This window comes from Nicotiana tomentosiformis, chromosome 7, assembly GCF_000390325.3.
Source record: "Nicotiana tomentosiformis chromosome 7, ASM39032v3, whole genome shotgun sequence".
In the NCBI taxonomy this organism is placed as follows: Eukaryota; Viridiplantae; Streptophyta; class Magnoliopsida; order Solanales; family Solanaceae; genus Nicotiana; species Nicotiana tomentosiformis.
Window position 1 is genome coordinate 60,279,057 of NC_090818.1, and position 14,997 is coordinate 60,294,053.

General features: G+C 34.6%; 1 protein-coding gene across 1 annotated transcript; it reads left to right on the forward strand.

The window, feature by feature from the left end:
* Positions 1 to 7,316: 7,316 nt before the first annotated feature.
* Positions 7,317 to 12,403, forward strand: LOC104115620 (protein NRT1/ PTR FAMILY 4.3-like). Its single transcript, XM_009626295.4, has 5 exons — positions 7,317 to 7,675; positions 8,377 to 8,594; positions 9,237 to 9,680; positions 10,704 to 10,849; positions 11,423 to 12,403. Exons 1-5 carry the CDS (start codon positions 7,555 to 7,557, stop codon positions 12,285 to 12,287), a joined length of 1,794 nt encoding a protein of 597 aa, XP_009624590.1. The 5' UTR covers positions 7,317 to 7,554; the 3' UTR covers positions 12,288 to 12,403.
* Positions 12,404 to 14,997: the final 2,594 nt, after the last annotated feature.

Consider the following 14,997-nt stretch of genomic DNA (forward strand, 5'->3'; position numbering starts at 1 on the left):
TGGTGCAAAGAGAACATCATGTAGTATTGGGTCTCGACCACCACGCAGGACTAACTTGCATGTACTGATCCCTTCAACATCAACTTTATTGTTGTTGCTCACATATATCCACTTTGCTCCATGCGGAACTCGCCGAAATTCAACAAAGGCACTGCGTTCCCAGGCTATGTGGTCCGTTGCTTCTGAGTCTATAATTCACAAAGGATTAGATTCAGTTAGAAAAATAGAACTAGAAACACAAAGTTCACTAATTCGAGCATCGTGAAATACCTTTCTAGGAGGCTCAGAGTAATCTCTGGCATAGTGACCTTTTTTGTCACAATTATAGCATTTCACTTTAGCAACTTTGACATATTTGGGACGTCTGTTCTTGCCTTTTTCAGTCTTTGCCCTTATGCATGCTGAGCTGGTTGAGCTTGAGATGGCCCTTTCTTCTTTTCCCAATTCCTTTTCTTTGAATCACTCTAGGTTTTGGAGGTTGTTGCCATGTGCAACTTAGGTGTTGGCTTTGCAGCCTCAAGTCGTTCCTCTTCTAACTCAAGATGCGTCCGTACATCTTCCAGAGTTGTGATTCGCTCATTATGGGTCAAATGCAATTTCATATGATCCAAAGAACTAGGCAAAGAGCGTATGACAACTTGGATTTATTGTTCATCAGTCAACACATGACTAGAATCTTTCAACTCCCCAATCATATTTGTCATTTGCCTTATATGTATTTTCATTGAATGTTCTAGGAGTTTCTTATATGAATCAAATTTAATCGTTAAGGATCGTAGCCTTGCAGTGGAACAAGTACCAAACCTTTTCCTCAAAGTATTCCAAAGATCCATAGTTCTTTGGTGATCCTTAAACTCCCTTGGGATGTCATCATCCAAGGTGCGGAACAACGTAATGCGAGCAATGGAGTTCTTTTACTTCCAACTGTCATAGGCTTCACGCGTACGGCTATGCTGAGCAGTGTTGCCTTCCTCAGGCTCATTCATGATATTGTTAATGGCCTCCAGAGCCTCTTGCTCCTCTAGCACATACTGGACTTTCAAGCTCCAGGTTTCAAAGTTGTCACCATGCGAGCAATGGAGTTCTTTTACTTCCAACTGTCACATACTGGACTTTCAAGCTCCAGAGCCTCTTGCTCCTCGAGCACAATGTTTTTCGAAGCAGTAGTCATTCTTTACCAAAATAAAAAATATTGTGAGGATCATGTAAAAAAGAATAACGCAAGGCACGATGTTCAACATACATACACATTTATGACACTAAGAATCAATTGATTTAATCATGGAGTCTGAAAATTTACTATGTTCTCAATCATCAGCCAAGAATTAAAATATTATGAAAATTAACTAATTCAATTTTCTAGCTAAGCGTCTTAATCATTGTTAAGACAACATAATTATCTTTCATGATTTTATAATCCCATGTGGATCATATAAAATTAATGTCAAACTAATTAATATTTATTACACGTTATTCAAATTCACATAAAATTTATTTTAATGTTAAACTAATTAACATATTAAACATGTTAAACAAATTAACAAGTATTGCTAATATTAAACTAATTAATATTTATATCATGCTCAACAAATTAACATAAAGCATGTGTTAAACTAATTAACAAAGTAATGTTAAAAATAATTAACATTCCAAGCATCTTAAAAAAATTAAAAAATAAATATAATGTAAAACAAATTAACATTTTAAAGCATGTTAAATTAACAAATAAATTCAATGTTAAACAAATTAACAAATAAACATAATGTTAAATAAATTAATATTTTAAAGCATGTTAAATAAATTAACAAATAAATTTAATGTTAAACAAATTAACATTTCAATCATGTTAAACAAATTAACATTTCAAGCATGTTAAATAAATTAACATGCAAGTTTAATGTTAAACTAATTAACATTTCAAGCAATTGGGGTAATAAAATAATTATAGTTTTCATAAAACAATATAAATACTAAATTTATATTCTGAAAATTAAGTCCATATGACTAATTTTCGAAATTTAAAATTTATTAAAAAAAAAAGACAAAATCTATTGTAGATTTTAATTTAGGCCATTAGCCCAATTAACATTATGCTAGACATAAACTGGGCCTTTAGCCCAAAACATTTCTCCCAACAACAAACAATATTGCAGGCCAACTTGAAGTGGGTCTTTAGCCCAGTTAATTAGGTATGTCCATTTGCTTTTGAAGAAGCAACAAGAAGCCAAAGTTTATTTTATTTTAGTTTAAGTAACTATCCATTGGAAAAAGAAAAAAAAAAGTAACTATTCACGTGAGAGCAAAAATAACAACTACTACCCCTTTTTTTCAATTATTATAAAATAGTCCAAGAGAGAGAAACCCTTAATTCTATCTCCGCTAGATATAGCACATAAGCCAACAGTAGTATGAATGGGACAGGAACTATTCGACCTCTTTCAGGAAAGGGCCTTACACACGGGGACACTGGCTGATCCCGCCGACAGGAGCAAAGAAAGGTGTCTTTCGCCTACGAGCATTTGTACGAAGAAAGGAGTCTCGTACAAAGGGTTCTTCATGTGTCGCCATCAACCTTACTGGAGCACAAAACTCCATCTTTCTCCACCTTTCCCCCCTTTTTTTTTAATCTCAAAAAAATTGAAAGTATCTTTGCATTTAAGAAGGAAACCTAATTCTCTTCTTCTTCTTTCCAAGATCGCCGCCAACAACTCTTAGAGCACAAAGCTCCAATATTGTTTTAAAAATATTAATTCCAGAAGGGTTTCTATCATTAAAGGAGAGAAGTCATTTGCTTCTTCTCTCTTTTAATCTTCTTTCTTTATGGCAGTGGCTCCAAAAATATTTAAGTCTCTGCCCCCCCTCCCCCTCCCTTCCTTTTTGTGTGTTATTTTCAAAGAAGGAAGAAACCTAAGCCTCTCTAACTTTCTTCGTCTTTGTTGCTGAAAAACGAAAAAAACTATGTATATCCAGCAGTGACGGCGGCGGCAGTGTCCTGGCGACGACAAGGGGTTGGTCGAAAAAAATTGTTGTAACGACTCGACCGTTCATTTTGAGAGTTATAGCCTCGAACCCCTATTTATTACTTCCCCAGTGTCTATTTCTGCTATTGTAACTTGTCGAGGGGTTTTATTTTTGGTTTCGGAGTATTTTGGGACACTTAGTCCCTAAACGGAAGCTTAAGCCTTAGGATTTTGACCGTTGTCGGAACTGTGTGAAAACGACTCCGAAATGGAGTTTCGTCGATCCCTAGCTCTGTTGGGTGATTTTGGGCTTAGGGGCATGTCCGGATTGTATTTTGGATGTCCGTAGCTTATTTAGGCGAAAGTCAAATTTTTGAAGATTTGGACTGGTAGTGGAACTTTTGATATCGGGGTTGGATTCCGATTCCGGAAGTTGGAGTAGGTCCGTAATGTTGAATATGACCTGTGTGTAAAATTTGGGGTGAATCGTACGTGGTTTGATAGGTTTCGGCATCGGTTGTGGAAAATTGAAGTTTCAACTTCTTTAAGTTTGAATTGGAGGGCGATTCGTGATTTTAGCATTGTTTGATGTGGTTTGAGGGCTCAACTAAGTTTGTATGGTGTTTTAGGATTGGTTGGTATATTTGGTTGAGGTCCCGGGGGTCTCGGGTGAGTTTCAGATGCTTAACGGATCACTTTTGGACTTTGGAAGATTGCAGATTTTCTGGCATTTTGTTGTAGACATTTTCTTCATCGCGTTCGTGAGGGAGTTCTCGCATTCGCGTAAGGAATCTGGGAAGTCCAGCTGAGTTACTCTTCGCGTTCGCGATGTGGTTCCTGCATTCGCGAAGAAATGGAACCCTGATGCTACGCGCTCGCGGAGAGGAACGGGCAGATGGAGCTTTAGGCATTTAAGCCTACGCATTCACAAAGAGGGTCCTGCGTTCGCGTAGGGTCCGCCAGTAAAAGGTACGTGTTCGCGAGAGGTCACTCGCGTTCACGAAAGAGGAATTTATGGTCAACATTTTTTTGTTCAACACGAACGCGAGACTTTGACCGCGTTCGCGAAGAAAGAATTAACTGGGCAGATATAAAGATTTAAAAACGAGGGTTTGGCCATTTTTATCAAAACTTGAGTTTGGCAGCTCATATTTGGACGAGATTTCAAGGAATTTTCAGAGACATCGATTGAGTAATGATTCTACACTTTATTTTGGTTATATCCCACTAATCTATCATTAATTTTATCATTAAATTTTAGATTTGGGTTGAAAAATGGGGAAAAATGGGAAGAAGTTCTTCAACTAAGATTTTGGATTTTGATTGGGATTTTGACATCAGATTTGGATAATTTTGGTACGAGTGAACTCGTGAGTGAATGGGTGTTCATATTTGGTGACTTTTACCCGATTTCGAGACGTGGGCCCGAGGAAGCTTTTTAGGGCGATTTTCTAATTTCTTTTTTTAGCTTTGATTTCATTAATTAGATTAGTTCTTATAGTTGTATTTATGGTATGAATTTAATTTTGGCTAGATTTGGGCCATTCGGATATTCGTGGAAAAGGCATTGTTACCGATTGATTGAGCTTGGTTCGAGGTACGTGGCTTGCCTAACCTTGTGTGGGAAAAATCCCCTTAGGATTTGGTACTGTTGTGATATGTGAGCGTCGTATACGTGAGGTGACAAGTACGTACACGGGCTACATTGTTGTAAAAATCGATTTTTACTGAGTATCAAACTGTTTTTTCCTTTTAAATTGAGTTATATTTTTTTAATGAGTATTAGTCTGTTTTCATTCTTATTTGAGCTATTCCAATATGTGTAGTTATCCCGTTTTGTCTAATATCGCATGTCTACGTGCTTTAACTGCTTATTTGAACTCTGTGAAGTATGCCTAGTTGATTTCCTGCTTTTTCTTGTTCTTTATCAGTCTTAACTGTAGAACTCTTGCTGTTAACTGTGGTACTTATCGATTTGAGCTGTGTGTTTACTTTTGAGACTACGAGGCGGTTCCTCGGGAGTTTTTTCTGCACATTTACTTTTGAGATTACGAGACGGTTCCTCGGGAGTTCTCCCTGAATATTTACTTTTGAGACTACGAGGCGGTTCATCGGGAGTTCTCCTTGCACATTTACTTTTGAGACTACGAGGCGGTACCTCGAGAGTTCTCCCTGCACATTTACTTTTGAGACTACGAGGCGGTACCTCGAGAGTTCTCCCTATATATTTACCTTTGAGACTACGAGGCGGTACCTCGGGAGTTCTCTCTGCATATTTATTTTGGATCTACGAGACGGTATCTCGGAAGATCCCCTGTTGTTTATCCCTGTGTGTTGTACTGTTATTTTGCTGTGTTTTCTTTTTGTTAAATTCCAGTCTCTTATTATACTGTTATATTCTCCTGCTTTATTTATTATATACCAGTGGGCCTGACCTGACCTCGTCACTACTCTACCGAGATTAGGCTTGGCATTTACTGGATACCACTGTGGTGTACTTACGCCCTTTCCTGCACATATTTTTCGTGTACAGATCCAGGTTTCTCTTACCAGCCTCGTCCTTAGTTGCAGTCGCTGCTGTTTTCGGAGAACTTCAAAATACATCTACCCAGTCCGCAGATCCTCGGAGTCCCCTCTATCCCCTATGTTGATTCTTCTGTTATTTCTATAGACACTGATATATAGAATAGTTAGAACTTTATAGAAGCTTGTGACTTACGGTATTCTAGGTCTTGGGAGTGTTTTGCATATTTTGAGAGTTGATTATTGTATATGTCGGGCGGCATCTCAATTGCTTATTAAAATATCTGTTATTGTTAGTTGTTAAATTTTTACGTTTTTTATTTCTTTTTCGCAAGTGTTAGGCTTACCTAGTCGTAGTGATTAGGTGCCGTCACGACTATTCACGGAGGGAGAATTTGGGTCGTGACAATTGTGACAAGAGAAAATGATTCCCCTTCCTTTATTTTAAAGAATTACTGATCAGTTTTAAAAAACAAAAACGATTTAATGAAATTCCAAATTATTTGGTGACGTTGGACATATTTGGTCTTCCTTTATCTGGTTTATAAATTGTTCTTGTTCTTGCAAAAATAAATACCAGATTAAGAACTAAATTTAAAATTGATTCAAAATTATCAATTCCTAATTGCTCAACGAACACTCAAAAATTATAAAACCACAGTTCTAGACTCACATAGAAAATTAGAACAATTTTATAACTTGCACAGACCAGAAAACCAGCCTAAGTTGCTCTGATACCAATGTTGGAACGCGTTAATCTAAACACATAGATAGCGTGTAAATCATAAAACGAGAACTTACTTATTCGCGTAGCGGAAGCGGAAAGAATGGATGAACCGCGACTGTAATTACTGATCGGCGGTGATTGTCATGGTGTGTCGAAGCAACTCTTATATCACAGTCTAAACCCTAGTCTGATTTTAGGAGAAGACTAGGCACAGGAAAATATTTCATATTCTATATCTTTTGTTGTACACTTTATATGTACTTATATAGAGAATACCATGGTTAACTAATAACCATATTGGGCCTTAAAGCACCCCTTATAGGTGGACCCAAAATTTCCTACGGTTGAATATTACTAGTATAAAATATTGACCTTCAACACACCCAATTCACTTTGACTCGAAGCTGTTCTAGCGAGGTGGGTTGCTGAAATCTAAGATAAAGATTTAAGGATAAGCGTCTGTTGAAAAAAGAATAAAAGATGAAAAGGAGAAATGACAAAGATAGGTTTTACTATATATTATTCATTTTGACTAATAAGAAGGCCTAACCCAAAAAACCCACTTTCCAAAAGTTTTTCTCCTTTCTTCTAATTAAATAAAAGTATTTTCCTACAATGTGAAAGTTGACATTAGGAGACTGCAATGAAGTGGCCTCAATTTGTGGAAAATTATAGATGAAATAAGTGGTGTCTGTTTGTCACAAGGATTTAGTTGAGATACATTCATTATGTAAATAATACTCCCTCCGTCCTATTTTAGGTAATATTGTTTGAATTGGTATGCAATTTAACAAACAAAAAATTTTAAACTTGTAATCTAAAATAAGTTATAGATATTCATACGCCTATAAATCTATCTCATTAATTAAAGGTAGAAAAATTTAAAGTTAAATTATTTATACGTAGATAAAGATATCATCTTTTTTAAACAAACCTAAAAAAAAATACATCACATAAATTGTGGCAGATGGAATAACTTTTATACCATTAGCTTACTTTAACTTGTTATGAAAAATTTACTTTGTTGATTTTCTATGTAATCAAATCAGAATTACAATATCCAACAGCCTTCAAAGAAGCAAAACAGAAAAAACAAGTGTATAAATAGGAGGGCCACTTGACTCATTTTCAGCACAAAATAGAGCATAAGACAACTCCTTTCACGTTTCTTCTTAGTTCTCTCACAACTAGAGTGTGAGGGCAAGGTCAAGAAAGAGGTTGTTGTCTTTTCTCTATCATTTATTTTTCTTTCTCTCGGACAATAGAATACATAAATCTTGATTGGACAAACAAGTGTAGAGACAGAGAACTAGAGGGATTTTAATTCTGAGGGAATTGAGTGCAATGGAGAGAAGGCATGATTACAAAGGAGATAATATTTCTGAAGAGACTACTCTTGATTGGAGAGGCAAACCTTCAAACTCCTTGAAACATGGAGGAATGAAAGCTGCTGCTTTTGTTCTTGGTATCCATCCATCCCCTTTCTCTCTTCTTTTTTTTGTGCTTAATAGATCAGTTTACAGATTTTTTTTGGTTTTTAACTCGGTGTCTGGTACCGTATTGTAGCCCCATTACATCTGAATTCGTGCTGCCTAGGATTCTATTAGGGGGAAAGCGCTCCATATCAAGGATCTTTTCATAACCAGAGTTCGAACCCGAAACCTTTGGTTAAGAGAAGAGTACTTTATTCACTGCACCACATCCTTTGGTTGTAATCGGTTTAAAGATAACTTCAAGGGTAGATATGTGAATTGGGCTGGTTTCTCCATTAGTATTTCTTAACTTCTAGCAACTCTCTTTTTGCTTCTGCCTTGTCAAAAGCATAGCTCTTTCTGTTTTTCTTTCTCGTGTTTTAGATGAGATGAAAAGAATCCTCAAACTGGCCAAGGCAGATGTGCTGCGACTTCAACCAAACCCATTATTTTTTATATAGAGTTTAGATATATATGTGAAAAATTATTATTATTTTTATAAATATTAAATTTTAATATCGAAAATTTTAAAAGTTAGAACTCCTCAAATTTTAATTGTGAGATCCACCTCTCAGTGTCTTGTACCTTATTTTTGTTGGTTTAGAAAATGACACTTGTTTCATTTGACCAACTTTTATATTGCCATCATTTATTATTTATTCATTTGTTTAATGATGCTTTTTTGTATGTGCAGGGGTTCAAGGATTTGAGATAATGGCAATAGCAGCAGTTGGGAATAATCTCATAACATATGTGATAAATGAGATGCACTTTTCATTATCAAAATCTGCAAACGTAGTGACAAACTTTATTGGGACAGTTTTTCTTCTAGCACTGCTTGGTGGTTACCTCTCCGACTCTTATCTTGGTTGCTTCTGGACCATGCTCATCTTTGGCTTTGTCGAACTTTCGGTACGTATATATTCATTCATTATCTTTCTTTTCTTCCTTTTTGTCTCTTTCTACTTCTACTCTTTGTATATTTGTCATTATATATAAAGGAAAAGATAAGAAAAAGACACCAAGCGTTTAATGTGTGTTTTTGGTTAAATTTACACTTTGCTTTGACCTCTTGGATATGGACCTTAATTAATCCAATTCTTGATTGATAATTGTTGAAACCCTGTACTTTTTCTCCCTGTCCTTGTCATGTTTTTAAGGAGTTCAAGCAAGAATTTATGGGGTTTGGAAAAAAAATATCCCATGTGATTTTTTCTTATCTACCTAATAAGTCTTAGTGAACAGAATTGTACCGGTGGGAGGCAGCAAGCACACAATAAGATTGTTGAAATACATGCAAATTAATCCGGACATCACTATATTCTCCGGTCAATAATAAACGACCATTTTATCTTTTTATTTTGATCTAAAATAAGTGTTAATTTACGTATTCAAGAAGTAATTAATTTTACTTTTCCAAAATTTGTCCTTGTTTACATATTTCCAAAATGTATTTCCTTAATGGTTGTAAGAAAGGTAGAATTAAGATTAATCAGTTACCAAAATATATTCTTGAAGCGATCATACAAGTTTAATTTGTTGTAAAATTTGTAGGGTTTCATACTACTGTCAGTCCAAGCCCACCTGCCACAGCTAAAGCCACCAAACTGCAATATGGTTACTGATGGAGAGCATTGTGTGGAGGCAAAGGGTTTCAAAGCTTTAATATTTTTTACAGCACTGTATTTGGTGGCATTAGGGAGTGGTTGTGTGAAGCCAAACATGATAGCTCATGGTGCTGACCAGTTTAATTACCAAGACAATCCAAAGCAGTCCAAACAACTTTCAAGATATTTCAATGCTGCATATTTTGCCTTCTCTATGGGTGAACTCATTGCTCTTACTGTTCTGGTTTGGGTCCAAACACATTCTGGAATGGACCTTGGCTTTGGAATCTCTGCTGCTGCCATGGCTATGGGATTAATCAGCTTAGTTGGTGGTACACTTTTATACAGAAACAAACCTCCTCAAGGAAGTATCTTCACTCCTATGGTACAGGTAAATATTTTCGTTTTTATTTTTTCCACAGTTTCAATTTAGATAAAATATTTCCTTATTAGTCCGTTCGGACACATTTCTACCATTGGAAATAATTCAACTTTAAACTTTTTATTTTACTCCTTTTATCTGTTTTTATACTCATACAAATGTCATGACCCCACAAATTTTTTGCCTTTAAGCTTTTAAGATCACAAGTTTCAAAAAAAAAAAAAATTCTTAAATTCCATGTCGAATCTGATTCATCTAAATTGAAACGAAGGAGGGTAGTAATATTTTTTTAAGGTCAACTTCTATGCCGACAGTGTTCAAGAATTTCATAGAATATCAGGTCGCATGAAGTGTAAGTACAGGTAATCGTCCTAAATTAATATTTAAGTAAATTAATAACCTAAAAAATAAAACAAATGATGTGCTGCAATAGGTTAAAACACATCGATAGTGTAAAAGCTCGGTACATTGTCACTGCAATTTAAATTATTAATTTTATGTTTTTTAATGTCAACTAGCCATGAATGATATTAAAAGGTTATGTTATGTTTTGTTATTTATTTATTCATGTTTATTTTATATTCCTTGATTGTAGTTCATCTTTGACTTTGTCTCTTTCTTTGGCCTTTATGTAACATTATTAATTACTAGGATGTCTAATTATGAACTAGAATAATGTTGGGTACCACTTCAATACTTTGTTTATGCTATTTTAATTTTGGATCTTTGAGACTTTTATTGATTTGACTCTGTAGATTATGGATGCAATCTTGTTCTCTTTCGCTGACACCATTAAAATAAAATTCCCCCATTTGTTAAATTAATTAATTTGAATAATGAAAGTGGAAGTGTTGTCTTCTATTCATGTTCCACGAAAGAGTCATTAAGGTCCCCATATTATATTTCTGTCGGAGGATTTGGCTCCTTCCATTATCCTATACTAGTCCCTCCCCCCACCAGAAATCACCAGAGGAAATTTTATTTTATTTTTTAATTTGAGAACTACTGTTTAGAATTTTATATTGAATGCAGGTATTTATGACTGCTTTTTCAAAGAGAAAAGAAGTCTGTCCATCTGATGCACGAGTACTTCACGGGAGCCACTCAATCAAGGGTCCTAACAGCAATGCCACCATATCTGATGATATGGCCATTCTTCATCACACCAATCAATTCAGGTACATGTACAAACTATTAATAACTATATTGTCTCTATACCAATTATTTAAAAAAAAATATTAGTATTGTTTATGAAATAGTAAATAATAGTAATATTTTATAAGGACATTATTAGCAGTGATATGTTTATAGTAGGGTTTAAATATCTGTCACGCTAATTTGTTAATACATAGGAGTATTTATTGTTTCAAGGCCATAATGATACCTTGTCATTAATTAAAAGCTTATAGTAGCAATTATGATTTTCTTCCTTTAGCACCTTATTTGGTCCTGTTTATTTGTCATATTAGTTTTACCACACCCATTAAGAAAATATTAATAATAAGAGTTATTGACTAATTTATCCTTGTTTATTTCTTGATCTTTTACCACATTAATCTCTTTCCAACAAATACTCACTCTATCAATGCTTAGGGTAAAATAGAAAAATGTAATTACTTCATTAATTTTTTATTTATGAAACGATAAGTATTTTGAAACAATTATTATTGACAAACACGAAAAGTAAATACTTATGACTTACGGCAGTACTATATCCTACCTCACTAATGTAGAGAAACCTGTACGTTCAGGTTCTTGGACAAAGCTTGCATCAAAGTGCAAGATGGAAATAGCACAAAGGAGAGTCCATGGAAACTTTGCACAGTAAACCAAGTGGAACAAGTCAAGATCCTTATTTCAGTTATTCCTATCTTTGCTTGTACTATAGTTTTCAACACCATCTTAGCCCAACTTCAAACTTTTTCAGTTCAACAAGGGAGTTCTATGAACACTAAGCTGACCAAAAGCTTCCACATCCCTCCAGCTTCCCTTCAAGCAATTCCCTACATAATGCTAATCTTCTTAGTCCCTCTCTATGACACATTCTTTGTCCCTTTTGCCCGAAAAATCACCGGTCATGACTCCGGTGTGACACCGTTGCAACGTATAGGTCTCGGCCTATTCGTTGCAACTTTCTCCATGGTATCAGCAGCTCTGATGGAATATAAAAGGAGGAACGCTGCAGTGATCCTGAACAAGACACTATCAATATTTTGGATCACCCCTCAGTTCTTGATTTTCGGGGTATCCGAAATGTTCACTGCAGTTGGCCTCATTGAGTTCTTCTACAAACAGTCTGTAAAAGGGATGCAATCATTTTTAACGGCCATTACTTATTGCTCATACTCATTTGGTTTTTACTTAAGCTCGGTACTTGTTTCACTTGTGAATAAGATCACTTCAAACTCCTCTCATGGTGGCTGGCTCAGTGACAACAATCTCAACAAAGACAGGCTTGATCTTTTCTATTGGTTACTAGCAGTGCTGAGCTTCCTCAACTTCTTCAACTATCTGTTCTGGGCTAGATGGTATTCGCGAAATCGATCATCATCATCATCAGCCACAATACAGCATGATTTTATTTCAAAAGTTACTGGAGATGATACTATAGCTTAAAAGTTACAGTATGTAATTCTAAGGGAATATGTTAGTTTCTCCAAATTCCATAAGTTCTTGGATTAATAAGTATAGAGAAATTAAATATATAAAAGAATGTTCATGTCCTGTTAAAATGTATAGCAAATACCACCAGTAATAGATAATATTCCCTCACTTTTAATTTATACTATTATTAGTACCCGCGCGATGTGCAGACACATACCATATTAAAACTACTTGAGTTATTTGAATTATGTGCAAATAACCTTAAAATATAAATATTCTAGATAAAAGTTAGTATATATAATCATTAAATATTAATTAAGCCGCAAGATATGATATTATTTCTCAAATCTCGTAGTGGACAACCTATTTTTTTCTATATTTGTAACATCCTAACCCCTTGATTTTAGTACTTACATTTCGTTCGCTATTAATATTAAATGATACTAAATATATCATGTTGTAATATGTCTTGTTTGAGCACATTAGATCATTATATTTTAACAAAATTACTACCACTCTATTTTTCATTTCAAAGTCAAATAAATCTTATTCATCACATTTTTACACAAATTTTTCTTTTTCTTTTGTTCTTTACTTATAGTTATTGTATTATTTATTATTTAATATTGGTATACCATCATATAATCTCTTATTAGCTCACTAATTGACTTAATGTCTTTCTTATTACTCTTTTAATAATCATCAATAAATATAAAAAAAAACTATTCATAATATTTAATATACTTTTATCCTCTTACTCGGTACTTTTTATCATTTATATGTATTAATAATATTTTTAAGTATTATTTATTTTATTTATTTTTAAATTAATTTAAAGTGTAAGCATTCTCACATTATCTTTATTTTCTTCATTATACATTCTCTTTCCTACTATAAAATTTTAATGAGTTTTTTTACATATAACCAAAATAATATCACATTTTATTTTAATTTGTAACTTTGAATCAGTCTAAATATTAAAACATAAGTTCTTTGATTATCATGTTCCAAATCTATTGAGTTTTTCTATATTAGTTTTTGTATATCATGTAATTAAATTTTCTTTCTCTTTTAATTTTAAGATACAAATTTAATTTTTAATTTTTGTTAGTAAAATTACCCACTTTGGACATTTATTTTCTATTTTTAAAACTTAACGTGTTATCAATTTTTTAAATCTTTTTAATAGGACTTTAATTTCATGGTCTTATCTATAGTTTGAGCATTCTCATCATAATTTTAAGAACTTTCTAATCTCAAATTCAAATAGTCCTTCCCTTTCATTTCTAATAGTAAATTATTAATTATTTTCCTTAATTTGGCTATTATGTTATCTAATATATAGTAGTATAACGTTTACGTGGCTTTACTATCACGACCCAAACTCCCTCTGTATAACGTCGTGATGACACCTAGTCTGTACGACAGGGTAAGCCTAACAAATTTTGGAAAATAACAAAATGAAAGTAAAACTTGGCAACTAACAGCAGTAGATAACTAAATCACAAGTAACAATGCCGCTGGACATGTACAACAACCAATACTCTATAAATACACAGTCTTCCCAAAATCCGAAACATCATAAGTCACAAGTTACAGAAGAAAACTAGTATCTCTATACACCAGAGTCTAACAAGAGAAGTACGGAAGGTAAATGACATATGAGAGAATAGAGGGGGACTCCAAGGTCTGCGGATGCGACAGATATATACCCTGAAGTTTCCGTACAACAGCAAGCACTCTCAGCTAGGAGCGGGGCTGATAAGAAGTGCGTGGATCTGCACACAAAGAATATGTGCAGAAGAGTAGCATGAGTATACCACAACGGTACCCAGTAAGTGCCAAACCTAACCTCAGTCGACTAGTGACGAGGTCAGGTCAGGCCCACTGGTATATAATAAATAAAGCAGGAGAATATGCAGTATAATAAGATACTAGAATTTAACAAAAGGAAACACAACAAGGCAACAATGTAACACACAGGGGTAAACAACAGGGGATCTTTCGAGATACCGTCTTGTAGTCCCAAAATAAATATACAGGGAGAACTCTCGAGGTACCGCCTCGTAGTCTCAAAAGTAAATATGCAGAGAGAACTCCCGAGGTACCGCCTCGTAGTCTCAAAAGTAAATATACATGGAGAACTCCTGAGGAACCGCCTCATAGTCTCAAAAGTAAATATACAGGGAGAACTCCCGAGGAACTGCCTCGTAGTCTCAAAAGTAAATGTACAGGGAGAACTCCCGAGAAACCGCCTCGTAGTCTCAAAAGTAAATATACAGGTAGAACTCCCAAGGTACCACCTCGTAGTCTCAAAAGTAAACACATAGCTCAAACCGATAAATACAATAGTTACTAGCAAGATTTCTACAGTTATACTGATAAAGAACAAGGAAAAGTAGGAAATCAACTAGGCATGCTTCACAGTATTCAAATAAGAAGTTAAAGTACGTAGACATGCGATATTGGACTAAACAGGATAACTACACATATTGGAATAGCTCAATTAAGAATGAAAACAGACTAATACTCATTTAAACGGTATAACTCAAATTAAAGGAAAACAGGTTGCTACTTAGTAAAAAAAAATCGGGCTTTTACAACAATGTAGCCCGTGTACGCACTCGTTACCTCACGTACACGGTGCTCGCATATCACAACAGTACCAAATCCTAAGGGGATTTTCCCCACACAAGGTTAGGCAAGCCACTTACCTCGAACT